Genomic DNA, 7,948 nt, shown 5'->3' on the forward strand with positions numbered 1-7,948 from the left:
TCAGATGAGAACGTTTTAATTAAGGGTGTTCTCCAGGGAACGTTTAAATCTCATCCAGAGAACATTATTGTAATGCTTGGAATAGCCTGACAGTATTTTTCCACTTTAACAGTCCAGATGTTTCATAACAACACTGAACTGCCTAAAGAATAGGGCATCCTCTGTGCCTCCCCACAGTCATTAACTGTCTCCTCAGATTAAGTGGACCAGGTGTCCAGTCTGAACACAGTTACTGAATTATTATTACCTTATTTTGTCCAGCTCGACTGAACTGATGGATCATCGGTTTAATGATATCTGGGAGGTTGGAACAACACAATTCAATGGTGCTCAAAGAAAATTCTGTTTCCACATTCTGTTCGAATGTCGAGCATATCTCAAAGGCAAAACACATTTCCAGTGTCTTCTCTTCCTGTTCTTTGCACTAAGGGGGCATTGTGTTTAGGGATGTGTTATAAGACTGATAATATTAATGATAACGAATAAATCAGTACATTTATATCAACCTTGCAATGCTCTCATATGATGAGCATTCAAAAATACATTTTAAAAATGAATAAAAAAAAAAAAAAAGAGTAAAATCAAGAAATTCAGAGAGAATTAGGCTAATAGATTTAAAATATAGCGACAGTCGTGTTTTTTAGGTACAGGTTCGGCAATTAAAATGTTTATTCTATTAATAAGCGTTCGGTCAAATCAGCATCTGCAATATTATCACAAAGCTCCCTCTTGTGGTTTAAACACGCCCCTCAGCCTCAGTAGTCACTAAAACTACAAATAGCAGAGCGCCAATCTGTTATGCTGCCATAGCAACCAAACCAAACATTTGGACACTCTAGTGTCCAAATTTTACTGTGACTTCCAAACATGGTGATAATAACGTTGTGTTTATAATTTATAAGACACATTTGGTAGAAAACTAATCGTTTTAAATATAATATAGAAGCACTGAGACGAGCGAAATGTCTTTCAAAACTGGACAAGTGGAAAACATTAAGTTCCCCTGGTAAGTTGCACACTTTGCGACAGTAATTAATTATAACTTTTTAAACTAAATACTAACTTCTAACATGAAAAACTGGCACATTCCAGCAGGCGTTATTCATTTTTCTATTTTTAGACTCTTCAAAACTTTTTAATAAAACGTTTCTTCGGAATATTCACTTTATAACTTCAAGTTAAGCTCTAACCTATGTAAGCTCAGTAACGTTAACTCACTCTTGCCAACCTGCTAGGTTCAGTCCTGTTTGTTCATTTTCTTGCCATTTCCATTAAATTGAAATTAACTCAGCTTGATGAGAACATATTCTGTACCCTTTTATAAATACCTCAAATTTCAACATAAGATTTTTTTCTGAGCTCATCTGGTACTGCATAACAGGAAATGACCACAACTCTTGTCTTTGTCTTCAGGTTTAAGGAACGACTAAAGACTAAATATCTCAGGGATCTAAGGCAAAAGCAACAGTTATCTGGGGCATTAGATAGTCGCAAATGGCGTTTTTTGTCCCCAGGCCTGGATGATTTTAGAGATGGTTACCCGACAGTGAATAAAGAGCTCTTCACCCAGTGTAAGTGTGGACCCTCCCCTGCGCTCTTTGGGATGCCGAACCACGCTTGTTCAGTGAAGTTCCCGCAGAAGAGACTGAGTAAAAACCAAGCGTGTTACTCAAAACAGAATCCCCAGAGTCAAGCTCAGCGTGAGTTCATTGATGCTGTCGAGCACAAACTCAGACAACACCCTCTGGCCCTGTATCCACATCTGGAGAGCGGTATGACACCAGAGGTAATACCACATTTAAATGTTGTCGACATGACTGCACAACATATAAATACACTTCAAATCATGTTAAAGTTGCTGTTAGTGATTTTTAAAATACCACTTATAAAATGTCTCTATTAGGCCTACCTGAGAGATATCACTTAAGTATGTGGCATTTTGAGAAACGACATCTGCCTGTATTTGTGACGGCCCAAGAGGATGTAACTTAAACAGTAAAAATTAATCAAAACACGGCCCGCGCGTTTTAGCCAATCAGTGAACATCGAAGCGCCTCTCTGCCAATGACGTGAGTTTGGGGCGGGAGCCTTTTTGAATCTAGAATCTTTTTGAATATTTAGAATCTTTAAGGAATAATTGACTCCGGGCCGTTGAATTCTTAGAAAATAATGCACACCCGAGTTGGTAATGGCCGGTAATGGCTGCATTTTCTAAGAATTCAACAGCCCGGAGTCAATTATTCCGCTTATACTACGGTTACCACACCTCAAGACACTGTTCCGATGGTGTATTTCAAGACATTTGTCAGGTTTTTCTCCTCAAAACTCTCTTGTGTGTGGGATTAATTTCTTACGCATCTCATCCCAAGCCTCCGTTGCTAATTACAAAACGTCTTCAGAACTAGTAATGGAGGCTTGAGCCTTGATAGTAAATACCGTTGACACAGTTTAATGCAGTTGAGAGAGAGAGAGAGAGAGAGAGAGAGAGAGAGAGAGAAGGTGCGTCCCAATTCGCATACTTATGCACTATTCTATGACGTTTTTAAGTATAAATAGTGCAAGTAGTGAGTTCACACTGAAAATTCCAAAAAGAAAAAGTACACTTTAAATACCCAGATGATGCAATAGAGTACCTCAGGGATGACCTGTTTTTGTTGGCAAAACCCGGAAGCGAGTTAGCATTTTAGGACTTCCGGTTCCATCGCCCCGAGGTCAATGGGTTTTTTGAAAGGGTTTTTGCTAAATCGCCTGATATAAGGCCTGTGGTTAACAAAGCCTCTAAATATTTTCACGTTTTGATCTATGACATAAAACACACCAGTTATAACCCGCTTGTGGTTTTTTAAAACCATATTTGTGTCTTAAAAACTGTGGTTGCTAACAAATTGCTAAAAGGGACTACTTCCTTTGGCGGGGACTTTAGACGTCATCATGACAAACAGGACATTTGGACAGCATTTCTCATGAAAAAGTGGATAAGTATTCATACACAGCGCAGATCATAATCAGCGAACATATTTTTAAATAAAGTTGTTTTCTAAATAAAATTTGAGGAAGCTTGGTGGTGGTGACGCCCGTTTTACACTGCAAGCGTAAGCAGCGCGTATTTTTTTCGGCGTGCATGTTTACCAACGGATGCATTCACACTGGCAGCAGTGAAGCGGGGGTTTCGGCGCCGAGTCTATTTTTGCTGCGCTGCTGACGCTCAATTAAAGTGAAAGCACACTTTTGATGGACAAAATAAATATAATTTCACACAAAAAGTGTTCAAAATGCACAGAATAAGCATGTCTAATGTGTTTTAACAAGAATTTGAGTATGACAGAAAAGAAAATTAAGAATCAAAAATATTTATAGAAGATTTACCCATTTAAACTTGTTTTTAATTATTCAGTTTGGGTTAAAATATGGTGTATTATAAAAACCTAAAGTAAACTAGCCAGAAAATATGATATATAAACATTGTCTTAGTTATTACACAGAGAGGTATAGGCTGCAGCATTCCCAAATCAAACCCGAGTTTGCTGCCTTTTTTTGCAGAGTTTGCTGTCTTGTAAACATGTGCAGGCGGCAGATGATGTAAAACACAAAGCTTACCTCATTCATGTGCAGCAATGGATGACATGAGCCTTTTACTTATTTATTTACGTTTATATGCGAATGTTGTACACCTCCCCATGTTAACAAACTTTCAAGACTATCAAGTTTATAATGACCAACTTATAAAAACAAATTTATAGCTGTCTTTGTAAAGAAATGCTCACTTTACTGCTGTGACGCTCTACAAACGCTTCAGTGTGAATACTCGCGCGTCTCTGCAGCTGCAGTGACGGTGTAGTTACGCTTACGCGCTGCTCACGCGCCGCTTAAGCTTGCAGTGTGAAACGGGCCTTGACGTTGATCCGCGACCATGGTGTGCTGTAGTCCGTTTATAGCCTACTGTTAGCTTTTTATATCTGACGACTTTATTTAGGCTTCAAAATGTATAAATGTTGTGTTAACTTGTAAAGATTATCTTGATAGACAAAACGTGTAAGTGTCATAACCCTTTGTTAAACACAGAGCTTATTTTTTGCGATTTTCCAAAAGTCCATGGGAAAAATGCATTGGCTTTCCATCGAGGGAACCCGTGCACCGCCAGCTTCCAGGTTGGCCTACAAAAACACGTCATCCCTGGGGTACTCTATAAATTAACGGAAAAAACGAAGTGTGGAATGTTGGACACTTCATGCACTCAACTGTCCCAGCTTTAATTACGTAGCGGAGGGGAAGGGGCTGTCAGACTCCGATGTTAAATAACAAAATAACCTTATTGATGCAAAACAGGCAGTCCAGCAATGATTATGTCAGAGATCATATTTGAATAAGGAATAATTTATTAAGTAAAAATTATAGAGACAAACAAATTAAGTAAATAATAGTTTATAATAAAATCTAGAGTATTGTATCTAACAGATGAAGATGAAGATCAGGATATAGAGAAAGAAGGAACAAAATTAAGACATTTGCAGAATGAAATGAGAGGTAGAAGAGAAGAAGCAGAAGCAGCCAGAAGTAGAAGACGAGAATAGCCAGATGAGATGCGAGAAGCAAAAAGAGCAAAGAAAAAGCTAAATTATCAAAGACCCAGTCTGTTTTATACCATAAGCATAGAAAAACTTACATCCCACTCAAACTTATGTTTTGGTCTAATAAGACAAGGTCAAACAGACTTATCCATTATGTCATAGTTGGTGTAATGGCTAGGTCAGAGTGACTGGTCAAATGTCAAAAATAGATACAAAAGGTGTTGTTTTGACACCCTTAAGAGAATATTGCAGATCTTGCATTATCTCATGTCTGAAGAAATGGAAACAGACATATTTTCATACAAAGGTACATCAAGTTCAAATGAGCAACTAATTCTGAAAACATCATCACTTCTGCAGTACTTGGCAGGCGTCCAATATCTAACCACAAACGTGTCAACATGACCTGTCACACTGGAACACTTGAAGTACATTAAAGAGTAAATACTTGAAAATATGATGAGTTATATGTTATGATGAGATTAATATATGGAGTAGGAGTACATGAATATATGAAATCAAATGTAATATTGATAAATTATAAGCCATAAATAATTAACATGAAATATGAATAAAATGCATGAATATGAATATTGACCATTTTGGATCCACCACTTATAAAATTCACGCACTACATGGATGAGTACATAGTGCATAAGTACATAGTGTATAAGTGCATAGTGTATCGTTTGGGACGCAACTAGAGAGAAAGAATATGTGAATTAGCCTATCTGAGTGCCTCTCTCACAGCAGCATTGTCTTTACAAATTGCGAAACGAAACTAAGTTTATCTACCTCAAGAATCGCAGTTATTACCTCGCTGGTGAGTCATTTTACTGATTAATTCGTCAGAGCAGCGCTGACAAAACGTTTCTGTGCGAGTGTGTGTCCGTACTATAGACTGTGGTACTATACAGTACCTTACATGTGTACGTTTGAAAGAGAGAGAGAGCGCGAGAGAGTATGCGCTTTCAGGACACAATAAAACGTATTTTGTGGCAAAAACCATGACACTAATTTGTCGTTTTCAACCTATAGTTTAGTATATTTATTTGCTTGAAATCATTTGGCGAAATGATATGGAACTGTAATGCGGTCAAGACCTGCTAGAACTACTTTTAGGCGTGCCTTTCCCTGAAAATAATTGCACGCCTTAGAACGTTGATCAACCAATCAGATTCGAGCATTCAACAGCCCCGTAGTATAAAAGTTTTTAATATATAGGCTATTTTTTAATGCAACAAACATTTATAACAGTATTATTAGTGTTATTTTACCCTCATATTAAACCACAAAAAACTAGTTAACACTGTCTCAGTTCCAATATAGCTGCTTAGGTAGTACGTTTTTTTTTTCTGTTTTGTGATGGGAACACACAAAATACATTTGTTATGATCTCCCATTCACCAGTATAATGTAGATGATTACCCAACAATAATGACTTACAATTCCTGGAAATGTTAAAACAGTCCACTGGAGTATTTGGGAAACCTGTTTGGAAACAGTTTTGTGATGTCATTTGGTGTTGCTAGCGGCACAGAAATCTCTAACAGCAGCTTTAAATATGAAAGATGATGAAGTAAAAAATAATACATTGAGGAACATTAATTGCAATGTATAATATAGACAATGCCTCCAAACTTCAACTTTTTCAACAGTTATTTGACCAGGTGTTGTCAGTCCTGGATCCTGATATGTGCATAAAGGAAGAATTGTCCATAACCTCTCCAACAAAGAAAATGGAACATCTAGAAGAAAACAGAGCACAATCCTCAACTCCAGAGAAAATAAAACCATCCATCACCATCAAGTGATTTTCATTTCTTCTTCTATGTGCATGTTTCTTTTTTTTTTTCTGATCCCATTGAATTTGGAATGGTACTGGTCACAATGTTAGGTTAAAAACAGTATTCCCATTTTAATGTCAAATTTCTTTTGGTGGGATACATTACAGAAGTACATTACATATATCATAATACCATTTTTGATACTCTTCCTAAATTTCCCAAGACCTCAAAGAGAGAAATGTAAAGATGCCAGACCAAGAAATCCCTATAAATGGCACAGACTCAAAGGAACTCTAGGTGTCAAAGAAGATCAGACGGCGAGTGTTAAACACTTGCACTCCGTATCCCAAGAAGCTGACAAGCAGATGATCATCAAGTTCTTTTGTGAATGGATTACCTCACTGGTAATATTTCATCATGTACACATTAATCAGAAGTTAAGACTGTTAGATATGAAGCCTAAAAAGTTGTTTCTTCTTTGAATGTTTTCTTAGGGTGGAGAGACCAGTGATCTGACAGAGTCAACCATCTTGGACCTGTTTAAGAGTGACTATGAGAAGAAACCCTCCGTATCCTTACCTATCAACAAGACTGATACCAAACAAACTAGAGCAAATCTCCATAGCTCTGTAGAGGAAAGTCATAAAGATCAGTGTGTTAAGGAGATAACCCAGGTTAGAGATATTGTTTTTGTACTTAATACATTTTGTGGTGTTTACCCAACATTTTGTGATTATAAATTAACAAGTGTCTTCTATGTTTGTACAACAGGCCTTTAAACCCAACAGACCCCAGGCTGCCAATGATCCCCAAGCCTTGGCAGAGATCACAGGGAGTCTGGACTTTGAGGAACAGCTGAGCGAGCAGGTGACTTTTATAGCATCTACTAGGTATAAAAAGAGCAAATAATGTGACAGCTGATGATGAGGCAAACCAGGCTGATCTCTATTTAGTTGCTGGAGTTCTATTCATATTTTCCTGTCATCTAGGATAAGGAGCTGAAGCAGATTCACGGCCTTCAGGCATTCAGAGAGTTCATTATCAAAAAGGGAGTGAGAATGCCAAGGGTAATACAACAGAGTACTGTCTTCACAGTATTTTCTTAAATTCAGATATAAATTTTATATACTTAGACATAATAATTATAATTATAAATTATTTTTTATTCATGTCCTTGTGTAGTTTCTCAGTGCTGTATTCTCTGAGGATGAAGAGAAGAACAGGATCAGAGGCTCCACATCATCATCATCCACAGGGAGAGCTGTGCATTAAACTCTTTAAACAATATTCCCTTATGTTGTTTTATTGAACATTACTTCATACATTCATGCATTTGCTGCTAAATGCAGTTCCCCAAACTACAATTTTTCAAGTTTAAAGGAACATTTTACCCCCAAGCCAGATTCCTTTATACTGTTATTTCATGATCAAAAATAAGTGGAAGAAAAGGGTGGGTTTGGCATGGTTCTCCCTTCCTCTAGTTTTCTTCATTCATTCATAAAACTTGAACTGAAAAACAAACACTGTTGTTCTCAGCATCCTGGTGGGACTTACAAGGGCTTTCTAAGAATTTTTAGGTAAACAGCCTGAAGT

At 37.3% G+C, this 7,948-nt stretch overlaps 1 protein-coding gene across 2 annotated transcripts; it reads left to right on the plus strand.

The window, feature by feature from the left end:
* Window positions 1-214: 214 nt before the first annotated feature.
* zgc:158260 (uncharacterized protein LOC571389 homolog) lies at window positions 215-7,642 on the plus strand. 2 transcript variants are annotated; one of them, XM_051893235.1, is made up of 8 exons: window positions 215-1,006; window positions 1,414-1,786; window positions 6,227-6,378; window positions 6,579-6,759; window positions 6,850-7,029; window positions 7,127-7,222; window positions 7,345-7,422; window positions 7,538-7,642. In XM_051893235.1, the coding sequence occupies exons 1-8, from the start codon at window positions 963-965 to the stop codon at window positions 7,625-7,627; spliced, it is 1,194 nt and encodes a 397-aa protein (XP_051749195.1). In that variant the 5' UTR covers window positions 215-962; the 3' UTR covers window positions 7,628-7,642. The 2 variants fall into 2 exon arrangements, with proteins under 2 accessions (XP_051749195.1, XP_051749196.1); XM_051893236.1 differs by lacking the exons at window positions 215-1,006; window positions 1,414-1,786 and adding an exon at window positions 2,661-5,391.
* Window positions 7,643-7,948: the final 306 nt, after the last annotated feature.

This window comes from Ctenopharyngodon idella, chromosome 5 (assembly GCF_019924925.1).
Source record: "Ctenopharyngodon idella isolate HZGC_01 chromosome 5, HZGC01, whole genome shotgun sequence".
In the NCBI taxonomy this organism is placed as follows: Eukaryota; Metazoa; Chordata; class Actinopteri; order Cypriniformes; family Xenocyprididae; genus Ctenopharyngodon; species Ctenopharyngodon idella.

Excerpts from the sequence above, each read along its gene's own strand:
- zgc:158260 (XM_051893235.1), top strand. The coding sequence starts at position 963 with ATGTCTTTCAAAACTGGACAAGTGGAAAACATTAAGTTCCCCTG. Across the intron at positions 1,787-6,226 it reads AGAGCGGTATGACACCAGAG|TTATTTGACCAGGTGTTGTC; the intron begins GTAATACCACAT and ends CTTTTTCAACAG. Across the intron at positions 6,760-6,849 it reads GTGAATGGATTACCTCACTG|GGTGGAGAGACCAGTGATCT; the intron begins GTAATATTTCAT and ends ATGTTTTCTTAG.